Source organism: Aulonocara sp. 'chitande type north' Nkhata Bay, linkage group LG2 (assembly GCF_057382095.1).
Source record: "Aulonocara sp. 'chitande type north' Nkhata Bay isolate Kocher_YH1m ecotype deep benthic linkage group LG2, A_spYH_male_GT1.1, whole genome shotgun sequence".
Classification (NCBI taxonomy): domain Eukaryota; kingdom Metazoa; phylum Chordata; class Actinopteri; order Cichliformes; family Cichlidae; genus Aulonocara; species Aulonocara sp. 'chitande type north' Nkhata Bay.
The window spans coordinates 16,921,808-16,936,849 of NC_141345.1; the positions used below are offsets into that span (position 1 = coordinate 16,921,808).

General features: G+C 39.3%; 1 protein-coding gene across 1 annotated transcript; it reads left to right on the forward strand.

Moving 5' to 3' along the window:
- Positions 1-1,095: 1,095 nt before the first annotated feature.
- rab33a (RAB33A, member RAS oncogene family) lies at positions 1,096-13,808 on the forward strand. Its single transcript, XM_086306021.1, has 5 exons — positions 1,096-1,475; positions 3,473-4,012; positions 7,853-7,993; positions 10,277-10,357; positions 10,443-13,808. Exons 2-5 carry the CDS (start codon positions 3,620-3,622, stop codon positions 10,665-10,667), a joined length of 840 nt encoding a protein of 279 aa, XP_086162147.1. The 5' UTR covers positions 1,096-1,475; positions 3,473-3,619; the 3' UTR covers positions 10,668-13,808.
- Positions 13,809-15,042: the final 1,234 nt, after the last annotated feature.

Genomic DNA, 15,042 nt, shown 5'->3' on the forward strand with positions numbered 1-15,042 from the left:
AGATGGGGCAGAAAACCTCTCCGGTATGTTCTGCTCTCTTCTAGTCAGACAAATAAGGCGATGACTTTTTACGAACAGTATTTCTTATAACTCAGCAGTATAATGCATCATAAAACAATATCATTCATTCACAATAAATCAGCAGTCTAATGTAATGCAAATCAGTTTAACAAATGTAATAGTTATCACCTTCTTCTAATTCAGGAGAATAATGCAAACTAAAACTACATAATAATTTACAATCTTTAATTAGGGGTCTAACATGGCATAGAATAATATTATAATCCCACACTCTCCAATGATCTCTTTACCTGTGGACGAACAAACCAGTGGCCTCCGCTTCTGAAAATAAAGCTTGATTTAGACTTCTGTGGAAAGAAATCTATGTCCTAACTGACATTGTAACCAGAAACTCCTTTAATTTCTACACTGCAACCTTCCACAACATTCAAGTCATCGTGGTAACCGTCGACCAGACGTGTAGTTACATTTCTCGAGGTGCATCAGGTTAAGTCAAAGGATGCAGCGTAGGGTTAAAATGGGATTAGTGTTATGGTGTCATTGATCTGACAGAGAATTATAAAATCACATGTAACTGTCACAGCTCAGAGTAAGCACTGCATTCACACTCACCCTCACTAACTGCGCTGCTCATGAGTGACACGACAAAACTTGAGGACATGGAGGACTGGAGTCCGGCTAAAGGCTGGTTGTGCCACCTAAAGACACATATAGGACAATAATGGTATGTGTAACAAAGCTTCAAGTTTGAACTTAATTTGATGCCATAGATGTGGAAACTGAGGCTGAAATTTCAAAGCTGCAGAGGACAGAATTTCACATGTATTAACTGTTATTTTCCTTCTTTTTTTTCCTCCTGAAGTTTTAGTGAGAGAGGAAAACAACTTAGACTGAGTAATCATAAAAAGTCATCTATGGATAACTACATGTTATTTTTGTAACACTGGGGTATTATTTTGTTTGTATACGTGTATCCAAATGTGTGCTATATTTCACTGGGCTCACTAGAATGTGAATGTCCCACTGAGCATCGCTTTCAGACAAACAGGCCTTTTTCTGAGGATGAAGGGGAGCTTTGTCAGACAGAAACGTTGGGATTGTTTGACACTGGGAGTGACTTTTTTTTTTTTTGCGTGTGTGCGTGTGCGTGTAAGAAAAGGATTATGTTTGTCTCTTTGAGAGAGAGAAAATGTGCACGTCTGTGAGGAAGAGACTGCGTCTGTGTCTTAACGGATTTGTTCAAACAGAGAGTGGCACGCCTGTTTGTCTGTGCAAGAAAAACAAGTGTTTGGTGATTCTGCCTGCATTTCAGTCTGATATCAGCAAACAGTGAGTGTGCATACACGTGAACAAGGCTGCGTGTTTCTCAGCTGTCACTTCTGCTGCGTTGAGTCAAGATGGAAACACAGCAGCTCAAACGTGCTGCAGCTTCTTGTACAGCATCGTTTCAGACGGTGAGTGAAACAGACTCTGTCTCTTCCTTCTGTTTCTTCGTTTCAAAGCATCAGCTGTTATGCATCAGACTTTTTTTTTTATCTCAACTGCAACAAAAATAACTAAACTTTAAAATAATAATAATAATAATCCAGGAGACTGGGAGCTGAGGAAAACTTGTGCTGTGTACTGTGGCATGACTGGTTGGTCTACAACTTTGGTCCATGAAATGCTGTAAAATCTCCAGGATGATCGTTGCATTGACTTTGGACTCGATAAAACACAGTGGATGACAGCGGCTGGTGTGGCACCTCAAATTATCAGAGACTGCAGACACGTGACGACAGGTTTCAAACACCTTCTAAATTTCTAAATGAAATGCAAAGTTACTTTTCATGTGAAAAGAGGACCCTGGACCACTGAACAACAGTTCAGCTTATTCCCTGTAAGATGTTACTGATGTCGCTGTTTCAAGAGGGCTTTGTTTTAGGAATTTGCTGAAGAAATCTGTGCACGGTGGCTCTTGATGCACTGACACCAGCCTCTGTCCACTCCCTGTGAAGCTCTCCAAAGTTCTTGAAACACCTTGACTCGACAATCCTGTGCTGCGGTCATCTTTGTTTCTTTTGCATCTTTTCCAACCCTGATTTTCCCTTCCTGCCAACTTTCAGTTCATATTCTTCAATTTAGCACTCTGTGAACAGCCAGTCCTGTCAGCAGTTACCTTCTGTGGCTAACTCCTCATGGAGTGTACTGACTGTCACCATCTGTGGCTGTGTTAACATGAATTGGAGTGCCTTAGAGAATCGCCTCATGACAATCTCATGTTGTGACAGCCTTCATTAGCATTAAGCTGTTTCACTCGCAGACAGAAAACTTTATGTTATCTTAAAACGGTTGTTCTCTGTATTGCTCTTTCTTTTTGTTCACTTAAATCGAGCGAGGAATCTGGGAACACTGCAATCCTTTGCATTATGAACTTCTTGGTTTATGGAATGTGACAGTGTGACAAGCCGATCAGCTCATGTGACGACAGACAGTGTGAGAAAATCTTTCACTTTCTTTCTCTGTTACACCCTGAAAGGAAATGCTTGAATTATAGAAAAACCTTCTGTTTACTTCAGTACTTTAAGTGCATCACATTTTAAACTGTAATCTTTATACTATCTTGAATCTAGAAGGAAGTAATTATGACTAATGACAGTGGATGAAAAACAAGCTAATAGAGAGTTCTGCTCATGAACTGTAAACACAAGGTGAACGTAAAGAGATGAACTGTTGACCATGACAAAGCCCTGTGGCCCTGGTGTAATTTATATTAACTTCCAATCCTAGTATTACAATATGATTACGTTATAAATAAATAATATCACAATAATTAGGTTTGACTATGACTAAATAGTGTTTCTAGTGATGTGTAGGTGCCCTGCTTGGCATGAGTCTTTTTTCACATGTCTTTATAACAGTTTGGGTATTTTTTAGGTACTCGACAGATTTCAGAAAGAAGAGATAAAATTAGAAGTCTGGAGGTGAGATTGCTCTTTGGGTCTGGTAACATGAGCTGGCTGAATTTAGGCTATCAGCTGATTATATTTAATGGCCTTTGTGGCATCAATGTTACAATGTTTTGTGGTTATAATGATGCAGTTCAGTAAATTTAAATTTAAATATCCTATGTTTCTATAATATGGTGCATTAGTCATTACCACTCAGGGCTGCCGCTCCCCAAGCCTGGTTCTGAGGTTTCTTCCTTTTAAAGGAGTTTTCCCTCCCACTGTCACCAAAGCGCTTGTTCACAGGGGGTCATCTGATTGTTGGGGTTTTCTCTGTATTACTGTAGGGTCTTACATTGCAATATAAAGCACCATGAGGCAAGTGCTCATTTACAACTTTTTAAACTGCATTTCATTGAATTGTCAATTATTTTTATTATTCATAAATTATTATTATTATTATTATTATTATTATTATTATTAGTCAATTGATTTTTTTTTTATTGTATTCTTCTCCCTTTAAGGCCACAGTCAGCTGCTGAAAGGAGCATCGTTGGTATTGTTGCCTCCCTCGTCTCCTCCTTCTTTTCTCCTTTCCCCTCCCTTCTCCCGTCTATCAATCCTCTTCTCGACACACGCACCCCGATTTCCGCATCGCCTCCTCCGGTATAATGACCAACGATAGCCCGGAGGAGGAGACCCGAGCTCCGGGCGGCGGAGGAGGTGGTTGTGGAAGAGCAATCGGTAGAAAACACCGAGCGGATGACAATGTGACGATCCTAACATCATCCATGGATTTACACAGAGCCAGCCGGAGCCGAGCCAGCAGCAGCAGCAACGATGCCGCCCCGAGCATCACGTCCTCCGTGGATCTGAGCACCTCCTCCCTGGAGCTGAGCATCCAGACGCGGATCTTTAAGATCATCGTCATCGGGGACTCCAACGTGGGGAAGACCTGCCTCACCTTCCGCTTCACGGGGGGCAGCTTCCCCGATAAGACCGAGGCCACCATCGGCGTGGATTTCAGGGAGAAGGTGGTGGAGATCGAAGGGGAGACTATCAAGGTAACAGGCAGCAGAGGAGCTGGATGCTGATCAGTGGTGTTCCCTCACTCCTACACCCTTCCTCCTCCTCTCGGCTGAGCTGATCAGCTGCCAGTGGACACAAAGGGGGCCGTTTCTTTCATTTTATCCTCACACTCTCAAAGGATGGGCAACATTTTAGAATATCTCTGGAGAAATGTAACATTTAAAAAAACATATTTTTAGTACATTCTAAAGAACTACAACTCCCTTTTTTCTTTGCCGCCACATGCTCTGTAGTCAGTAACAGGCCACAGGAAGATAAAGGTAGCCTCTAATGAATTCTATTGTATGGCTCAGTAGGCTTTTTGTGGATTTCGAGTTTGAAACATAAACAGAAATGAATATATTTTTACAAATCTGACTATGAATGCAACATTTCTTAAGAGAATATTAAAACTCTAAATGAAAAACAAAACATCAAAATCTGACTGTGGTGCTGCAGAATCTATAAATATGCGCTTGTCCACCTTCAGCACGTGCAAGCCATTCATTTACATGTATAATATAAAGCAGGTCTACAAGGTGATTGCAACAATTAAGCTGTTCAATCAACAAAAATAACCACATTCCCGTGTTTGCATGTGTGAGGCAAGCCCCTTAGCTGGGCTGTTATTGTAGTCACAAAGTAAAGACAGCAGCATCGTAAATGTAGGCCACACTGTCATGTGCCCTGATTGTGAAATTAAAATGTAATGACTTTGAAGATCATTTCTGGAGCAATGCGTACTGGCAGACGTAACAAAACCAACATCAGACCACAGTGTAAAAACAGGTTCAAGATTTTAGCATGAATATGAAAGGTTAATAATTTGCTTACTCATCTGGTTCGTCGTTTCTTTAACTGTGATTCCTGACTCACACCTTGGCTGGTCACTCAGACCAGACGCTGTGATGTCAGTGAAGCTTACCTTTGTGTGCTCCCCTCCCTGCTTTCTCTCAGTGGATTATTCTGTGTGCATACTCCAGGTTCCCCCAGTGCTGACTCACAAACACAGTTGCACAGTCGCATTACGTAGTATTAGGTCATTGTATCTGAATCATCCAAATGCTCCCCAGACACACCTGCCACACTGTACAGTCATTGTTGTGAGACTGTGAAAATATCTGCTTTCTTGTTGCTGCTCTCTGAGCTGGTTACTGCTGGTGGAGTACATGGAAATGGGACATTAAATTAAGATTAATCCTCATTGGTAATTAACTCCATTTGCATAAGCAGCTGTAAGAGGAGACAGCTATGACTCCCCCTAAAGATGGATCTATATGTCTTTAAAATACTTAAAGAGTGATCAAAACAGGTCCATCTATTGTTTTGTTTTTACATTCATTTTTCTGTTCAACTGGTAATCCCACTGATATTGACGAGCTCTATTTCAACAGAGACCTTGTCAAGATGGCAGCAGTTTCTGATTGGATAATTCAAAGACAGGAAGCTGCCAACATTTATCTTAAAGAAGATGCTGTAAAGAGAATTTGCCCTTCAGTGAGCCCCCCACAAGTTTGCCTTCAGCACCAGAGCCAAGATGTCAATGTAAAATCCTGCCTTTTTATGTAAAAGTGAACTCTTCCATTGCTGAAGTAAAAACTAGGCCATTCTGTAGAAGTGGGGAAAAAATGTTGTCATACAAGTCAAAATTTCACTTGTACCTTTGATATAAGAGACTAATATATCATTAAAATTCAGAGGATTAAGTACAGAGGGATTAAACTGTGCAGCTCCCATGCTTTCTATTCCTCTGGCTGGTAAATATAAGTAAAATACAAATTTACAACTTCAAACGGCATAAACCTGCGTAGGACTATAAAAAGAAAAGCAGACTGATGTGTCAAAATAATGTCATTGATTCTCACGAGGGCATGAGATAACCTGAAAAAATATGTTTCGTAGCTTTTGACGCTTATTTCAAATTGATGAAAACAATGCTATTTACATATTCAGCGTTTCTTTTTAAACTGACGTTCCCTCTGAGTGCATACATAATGCCGTATCTCTTATATTCACTTTCATAATGTCCATTTGTAATCAGTTTAAATAGGATGCAATTTTCTCAACTTATCAAATCACGAGGGCCACGCGTTCGAAACGCTGAGCTTTGATGTTATGGTTGGCTCTGATGCAGTGTTCTGCCTCTAATGATAAATAGCTGCGCTAGTCCTTTCAAATGGTAATAGCAGATAATTCTCTGGCCCTTTTTACACTGCAGGCCTGTGCTAAGTGTTGGGAGAACTCCCTGCTGATATACAAAGTGCTACTGATCAGACAGAAAAAAAACAAAACCGTTTTTGTGCATTAGTGAAAATAAATTCTGACCTCCGATTCATCCTAATGGCCTTAGTAAGGCTAAATCTGAAATCAGTAATTATTAAAAATTACTTCATTAAGCAGTGGTATGGTACAGTGCTGGGGCTAAATACTTCTCTTTTGCTCCCCTGTTGACTGGGGGTAGTGAACAACATTCTAAACATTTGATGAACTTGGCTAACTAGCTTGAATACCCTAATTTTGTTTGAAAACATAATATGTTAAAGAACACTTAATGATTTGATCAATTCTCTTTTGAAGCCTCAAATTTGGTATATTGGCAGCAGATATTTTATATTTTTGAAATCTATCATAATCATTTTGTTTATATTCTAGTTCTAGCTGGAACTAGAATAGTTTTCAGCTAATGCTAGCACTAACATAGCATTCTAGCTAGTCTAGCTAGCTCACATGGTTAGAAAGGTAAAGGATGCTAATTTTGGTAAAAGTTTAAAATGAATAGAAGAAATAAAGAAATAAACAAACTGGAAAAATAAAGAGCTGACTCATTGGAGTGTCTTTAAGTACAAACGTAGTACAAAAGTTAGACATAGCTACTGTGACTTCATGTTGTTGTTTGCTGTCTCATTGTTTGCAGTCTCATTTTAAAGCCTTGAGCATTTTCAAACAAAACCAAGGTGGGTCTTACTACGAAAATGCGTGCTCATTTATTCCTGCATACCTCAGGTAATACTCCACTTTGAAGGATAGTATGAACAGGATTTACAAAACAGACTTCATTTTTTATTCAATATGACTCAAACAAGTCACTGAGCCCATAAAGTCTTCAAGATAGTGTTTACAGAAAGCTGTTTTCTGTAGACGTCTATAGGTCTAGGTAATAGTGGGTGAAGTCTTGCATTTTAACATATATACACTTATTATGGAAAAGTAATTGCGCTAAAGAGAATAAAACCATATTTTGTACTTAATTATGTAATTATGCTTATGTCTGCTGTAAAGCTGGACATTTAAATCTAGTCTTGACACACCTGTGGAGCCAGCAGGAAGTATTTGTTTTGATGAAATGCAGATTCTGGGCTTTTCGAGTTTTGTTTTTCAAGGCCCAGAGATTGACACTTGCTTCTAACCCACATTACATTATTTTAGGATACATACTGTAGATATTGGCTGAACCTGCTGTTAATGATCAAGCAGAAAAACGCACTGTACTGTAGAACCATGCTCTCCTGAGACCCTGTAGCTAGGAATATATTTGCACTGTTTCCTGCTCACGTGGCAATGTTCTGATTTGCAAAGTTGCAAGCTTAGACAACTCATTGCAGCCTAATTCATATTCATTGTTATTTCATTTGTACAATTTTATCTCAAGTAATTGTATGCAACAAAAAAGCTGTTGCTGTTACTTCTGATATTAAAATTGTCTTATATTTCATGATCTGCTGGATATTCTAAGAGAATACCATTTATATTTTCCACTTCTGTCAGTGCTGTCTCTATGTGTAATGATCGGTTGTCTCTGTAATTTGTATATAAACCTAAGTCGTCTGTCTCTACAGGTGCAGGTATGGGACACAGCAGGCCAGGAGCGCTTTCGTAAATCCATGGTGGAGCACTACTACCGCAATGTTCATGCTGTGGTCTTTGTATATGATGTTACCAAGATGGCTTCCTTCCGCAACCTACAGACTTGGATAGAGGTTGGCATTACATTGTAAAAATCACTTGTCAGTGAACAACAGAGGAGGCTGACTTACAGCCGCTATGTAATGATCCCCCTTTGGTACCATAAGGACTCTGAGCATTGTTCAGTGTTCCCTCCTACCCCCAAGACTGTTTATTAGTCACCATTTGACACTGTGCTGTTTCCATCACCAGATGTGGTTTGGTGCTGTCAGAGTCTGGTGCTGTTTGGACTCTGGAGTTTGACGACACAGGAGGCAGATGAATCCAAAAATGCGTACTTTTACCAGCCATTCACCAAATCTGAAAAGGGAAGAAGGAAAAAAACAAATGGGAAAGTCAAATCATGTGCAGTCAGATTTTCTACACAGCAGTTCTCTTTCTCTGAGTCTAAGTCTCAACTATTAATAACAATCAAGACTTGAACCAAGACATAAGTTGTAAAACTGAAATGCAACTACAGTCATCTGAAAGTAAACACAAGAATCAGTGATAACGTCACTAGAGATGGTCATCCAACCAATATCGCATTTTTAAGACCAATATTTGATGATTTCAAAAGCCAGTATTCCATATGTCGGCCAATATTTTTCCCTCTTGACAATAAGTTGCAGAGCGCCCTCTAGTGGACAAACTATATACAACGTCAACACTCAACATGGTGGAAGGGTGTTTCTCCCTTCTCTTCTTTTTTCAGGTTTCCCTTAATTACCCATTATAAACAGTGCTTACTCAATGTGCACTACCACTGATTACACTGCACCTTAAATTGCACCTTACAGCTTATATATGTTTGTATCTTTTCTCTTTATTATTAGTAATTTTAATGTAAAAATCTACACAGCAAAATCTCCAGTGTTAAATTAACACTGGAGAGGGTATATATGGGTCCACACCTCTGAGTGTTAAATACAACACTGTTGAGTGTTAAATTAACACTTTTGACAGTGTTATATGTTTAAAAGTAACCTAGTCAGTTTTGAAGATTAACAATGGCTAACACTGAGCAGTGCTGATTTTCTAACACTGGAAAATAACTCAAAATGTTAGAAATATTCCAAGTGTTAGAAAATCAGCACTGCTCAGTGTTAGCCATTGTTAATCTTCAAACCTGACTAAGTTACTTTTAAACATATAACACTGTCAAAAGTGTTAATTTAACACTCAACAGTGTTGTATTTAATACTCAGAGGTGTGGACTCATATAGACACTCTCCAGTGTTAATTTAACACTGGAGATTTTGCTGTGTGAAACCATAAAGCTGCACTTTCTTTTTGCCTTATAGTCTGGGGAGATCTGAAACAGTAGTAACAGTGACAATACAGATCTATGTTTACATGTGTGACAATGTTACAACTGCTGTTGTTATACACACTGGCCAAAATCATTTCAATGTGTAACAGCAAACTGACACTGCTATAATAATGTTCATTATTTGCACTACTGACAATGTGGCCCCTACTACCCCCGAACAAGGACAGTAAAATGAACCTAAGCTCCTGTTTAAGCTCATTTTGACTAGCATTTGCAGCCCTTTAAAGACTAATGTGGCAGTGGCATGGCGGCACTGCAAGTGTAAAATTCACACAAGTAGAGTAATTTTGTGGGATGTTGTAAAGACAAAGACATTTCTAAGTGTTAATACAAGCTCTGTTTAGCTCTGTGTCTCACTGGCACAGCTTCCAGGGTCTCCTCTCAGTGAAAGTGAGTCATGGTTAATGTGCAGTAACCTGTTTTCCTGCCACAGCAATTTGTTGGAATGTCTAAAATGGAAATAATTTATAGCCAACACTCCCTTTTTAATTTAGTGTAGTTCTGTCAGCATTTGCTAGAAAAAAAATTGTGTTTTTTTTTTTTATACACGATATTTATATCAGTGGTTTTGCATGACAGATGCTTTCCAGCTTGTTGTTATCCCTTCAGTACAGCTCACTGTGAAGTCCTGATATTCTAAGTATTATCAGTAGATATACTGTGGGTAATTTTTAGCAGCAGTAAAATAATTTGTAAATTATATATAATGTAATATCTTATTCAATATAATTTAATATATAAGGTTTTTTAATTACACGTGATTATTTATATATTATTCTATAGTGTCATTTATTTACACTGAATGGTGGGAACGGGGACTTCTCGCACATCCTGGCACCAGTGCGATGACATGGATGTATTTTAAATGTGAAAAAGTCCTTCTTTTGTTTTCACAGCCAAGAGACCAAATGTCTATGTTGTACTCTACATGGTTTTACAGACACACAGCCAAAGTTTATAAAGCGATATGCTTTTCACTTTCCAGGAGTGCAATGGTCATCGGGTGTCGGCATCAGTACCTCGAGTCCTGGTGGGGAACAAGTGCGACCTTGTGGACCAAATACAGGTTTGTGTGCACCGCCGAGGATCGCAGCGTGACTTCAGGGTTTATTCATCATCCACTTAACAACCGATCACTTGTGCTTTCCCAGGTGCCCTCCAACATGGCGCTGAAGTTCGCCGACGCCCACAACATGCTGCTATTCGAGACGTCGGCAAAGGACCCGAGAGAAAGTCAGAACGTCAACTCGATCTTTATGTCCTTGGCCTGCCGTCTGAAGGCTCAGAAGTCTCTGCTCTACAGAGACGTGGAGAGAGAGGATGGGCGAGTGCGACTCACACAAGAGACTGAGACAAAGAGTACTTGTCCTTGTTGAGGAAAAGGAGGAGCGGGAGGAATAATGGAAGGGAGGAGAGAAGAGTTTCTCTACATTTGAAGAAGGAAGAGGAAAAGGGATGATAGGGCGAAAGACAAGAGTCGTTTAAATTTGTAGTTTAGGAGAAGGATGGGGGTGTTAAAGCTGACACTACGAGGTGGACGGTAGAGGGGCTTAAAGCTTGTGCAAAGGACTGAAAAATCACCAACATCCTGGGAGTGATGCATCTGTTAACAATTCAGAAATAAGATGAAGCTGCCTTTTCAACTACAGTATAGTTTAGAAATTCTTCCACTTATTTGCACATATATACACAATCTGAGTAATCTGAAACCAGCCCTAGCTCGGTGTTTTCCAAGGTCATTATTAACCGCAGCAGCTTATTTTACTGGCGGTTTTTTGCTGTCATAGCTTCATATTTGTCACATTTCACCCTTGTTGTGATTGCACCAATTCTACCGCCTTAAAAGCTAAACAGCTGGCTCTAAATTAGTTTTAATGACCCGAGGCAAAAACAGCAAAGATGTTTCAAGGATTTGAAAAAGCATTCAACAGATTCTTCTTTTGTTGAGAAATATTAGACTTTTATCGTCTCCCCCCTCCTTACATTTATGTTGCCTGATATCAAAAGCCCTCAAATGAAGGACTTAAAATCATTGTGAGATTTAAATGAATGGAGAAGATGACAGATTGCAGGATCTACAGAGGAAGACCTTGACGAGAAGGTTTCTTGCAAATGGGCCATTTATAGGTTGCCAGAGAGCATGTCAGCTATTGATTTAGAAGCTGTGAGATCCTTTTACCCTTATGCAGGTGAAAGGCACTCTCCTACAAAGGGGAGGCAAGGCTCTTGTTTCTCATCCACTCCTCATGTAAATGTATCTTCTCCATGTTGTCCCAGTGGCCTAAGCCAGCTTTGCCACTGGATGTAAATTCAAAAACATCAAGTCTTTAAAATAGCTGCCCGGCTCTCTCCTGTTATGCAGCATCAATGCTCTAATAGGTATTTTTCAAGCTAGAGGCCTTCTAGCTGCCTTAGATGAAGCTTCACTGCCTCCAGTCTCTGAAAATGCAGGAGAGAAAACTGTGAACCCTGTGTAGGTGATGGAGAGGCCTTTGTGCTGCTGAACCCTTAAGCCTGGATTATTCGAGTCACTGGTGAAACTGGCAGCGTGAGACACTGTAGAAAGCCATATTTAATATTTCCTGCACACAGAGAGGCAGCTTGCTTTGCACCGAGGAAGCTCCCATGTAGGCTGTGGGTGAAGGAACACACTGTACATAAATCAGTGTTTAAGCAATGAAGCCTCTGTGTCACAAGAAACCATCCAACATCCCAACTGTGATGTATGTCAGTTTGATATAGTAGCACACTTAGCATATTTTACCACTGTAGCCTACTCTTGTGTGATTCTATTAATGTATCTGGATGCCATATGTAGAAAAATCAGATCAGCGAGCATTTAAGAGCGGCGTTCCCTCCAAGCTGCCAGTCTGATGTCCTGATTAAATTATTCACAGACTGAATCTGAACACTGTGCAAATCCAGAGAGCTTCTGCCTGAGGTGTGCCATGTTTTGGTGATCTTTCATACAGATTTTACGAACGGTGCAAAAGTCTTCAGCCACAAATAGTTATAAAATAGTCCTAGTCATTTCATAGCAATAAAATAAAGTGCTATTTCAGCATGGTGTGCAGTCTGCCCTTAAAAAATATGAGGCAAATGGATGAATAGAGGACAGGAGAAGTGGCAGGCCTTAAAAGCTCTACAGCAGATATCTGAAAGTCATTTGCTTAAGAAATAGGCAAAATCGACCAAAGACCCAACACAGGATTTTCAGTTGATCCACTGACTGTTTGCCAAAGCCTCATCAGAAATGGTTTCAGTGGAAAGGCAGCTGTCAAGAAGCTTCCTAAAGAAAGGAAACAGGGACTAAAATGTGCCAAATTACACAAAAGCTGTAATAAAAATCAGTAGAGACAGGTCTTATTGACCAATGAATCCAAATGTAACATTTCTGTCAGCAGGCACAGCGGAGGCCAGGAGAAATGGGCCCACCGTGCAAGACCATCTGGAAAACGCTGCTTGGCAACTGACCTTTTCATGTTTGAGCATGACAATGATCCAAACACACTGTCAATGCCATAAAATTAGAAATGATTAGAAAAACACACAGTCGTGGATTGGCCTCCCCAGAGCCCAGACTTCAACATTCCTGAAGCAGTGTGGGATCATCTTAGTTAATGTATTTCCGTGTATGTGTGCACCTTTCAAGAAATTGCTACACCCATATTCCTACCAAAATATAAAAAAATGAGGGCCGGCTCAAGACTTTTGCACAGTTCTAACAGCAGGATCGAACAGCTGTCACAAGTGAATCAAATGACATTACTGTAAAACATCAGGAAGAGCTCTGTTCATTCTCCTTATATGGGCTAATCTGTGACTTCTTTTGTTTGTTTGTTTATTTGTTTTTAATCTCCATAAATGGCATCCACAGGTGCGCCTCAGCCACAGCTGGGGAAACCACTACGTTCAGGATTGATGGAGCGGTATCCCAGGACATAAAATGTAAAAGGAATTGTTCACCCTTTAAATTTTAATACATTAACATCGACAGCTTTGTCCATCAGTGGGTTTGACTGTCAATTGGATTGACTGAACTAGACTAATGAGCAGAAAAACACATTGTGGAAAAAAGAAAAATGTGTCTGCATTTCTGTTAGCAGATTTACTAACATGGTTTCAAATGAATAGAAAAGGAAATGAAGCTATAGTTAGGTTGTTTTCACTGTCATCAACCAAACATATATATCACTGTTTATGAAATTATTCAGCAGTTTATGTCATTTACTAGAAAATGTAACATCGCTTAACAAACGTGCAGATTTAACCATTTAAAACTGCAAAATGTGCATTTTTCCAGGTCGAAGAGTTGCAAATATATGCTTGCGTTCCCTTTTCTCTATATCTCCAGTGTGTTTTCTAATATATTTGTACTTTTTTGCAGTTGATTTGTGTCATTTGTAATAACCCATGTTTGCTCTTGAAGGGTTGCCTTTGCATTTTGATATTTAGTCTGGTATTATTGTTTATCTGCAAAACGTCTGTATGTGGAAAATAATAAATATCGAATTCACTTTGAAGCATATATCATTCATATATATCCATAAGAACACACAAACATCGATGGACAGCTTGAACAAGCCAAAATTAAACAAGTTAGTTTATCATCACAGTTCATTATTTGATTTACTGTTTTAAGTGAATTAGGTTCTTTTTTTTTCTTTTTTTTTTAGAAAACATGTTTTTGTTATCTTTTAAATCCTTAAGAAGCTGTATTAGCTTTAGCATCATGGTCAAATGAATGTGGTCTTTCTTCGCTTAAGAACTAAAGTAAAGTTAGCTGCAGTCCTACAGAGTATCAGGATATTGGTTTTATACATTACCTACTTGCAGTGCTAACACAACTTAGCCTGTGGTAGCTTAAATCAAAGCGCTAGCTTATTTGCTAGCTAGCCAGCTCATTATTAGCTAAACTCTCACTAATTTAAAGAATATTTTAATGATTTTTTAATATTTAGGATTTCTCTGGTTTTATACAATAATACAAATTGTTATTTCGCTTTATTATCTAAAACAGCATTTGTCTTTGGTACTATCTACTATCTACAGCAGTGGTCCCCAACCTTTTTTGGGCCATGGACGGTTTGTGTCCGACAATATTTTCACGGACTGGTCTTTAAGGTGTCACGGATAAATACAACAAAATAAAACCAGTGCCGGTGTTGTGCCAAAAAGTGATTGCCTGCCAAAAACTGATTTCCAATGTTTCCGTGTGTTTTTTATGTGTAATATCGTTATGTATGTTGCTAAATAGACTTTGGTGAATGGGTATTACAAATGGGTTGTATATAAAATTTAAAAATTACCTGTTTCTCAAGTATCTTTGTAACTGTGTTATTGTACTTACATTATAATCAATCAGCTCCCTTTTGTCCACTTAAAATATCTTTACAGAACTATTTTTGCCTTTGTTGCAATTTCAGCTGTCCTCTTGGCCAGATTACGCTTAAAAGAGAATATTTTAAAGTCAACAATAATTTTTTTAACTGCATAAATAAAGCATATGTAACCCAACCAGTGCAGGGGCCTCCCTACACCCCGGACTCTGCGTTGTGTTAAATTGTGTTGGATTGGGGTGCACCGCAGAGAGACCAGTCGGACACAGGTGTTCAATTTGTGGCTCGGACCGCGCCGTTTATTCGGAAGCAGGGGCAAACACCACTCCAACTCTGCTGCTGGCCCTTCTACAACATTCCACGGTCTCCGCGATGAATACAACACAAAACTGATGCAGTTCGCCACTGGCAG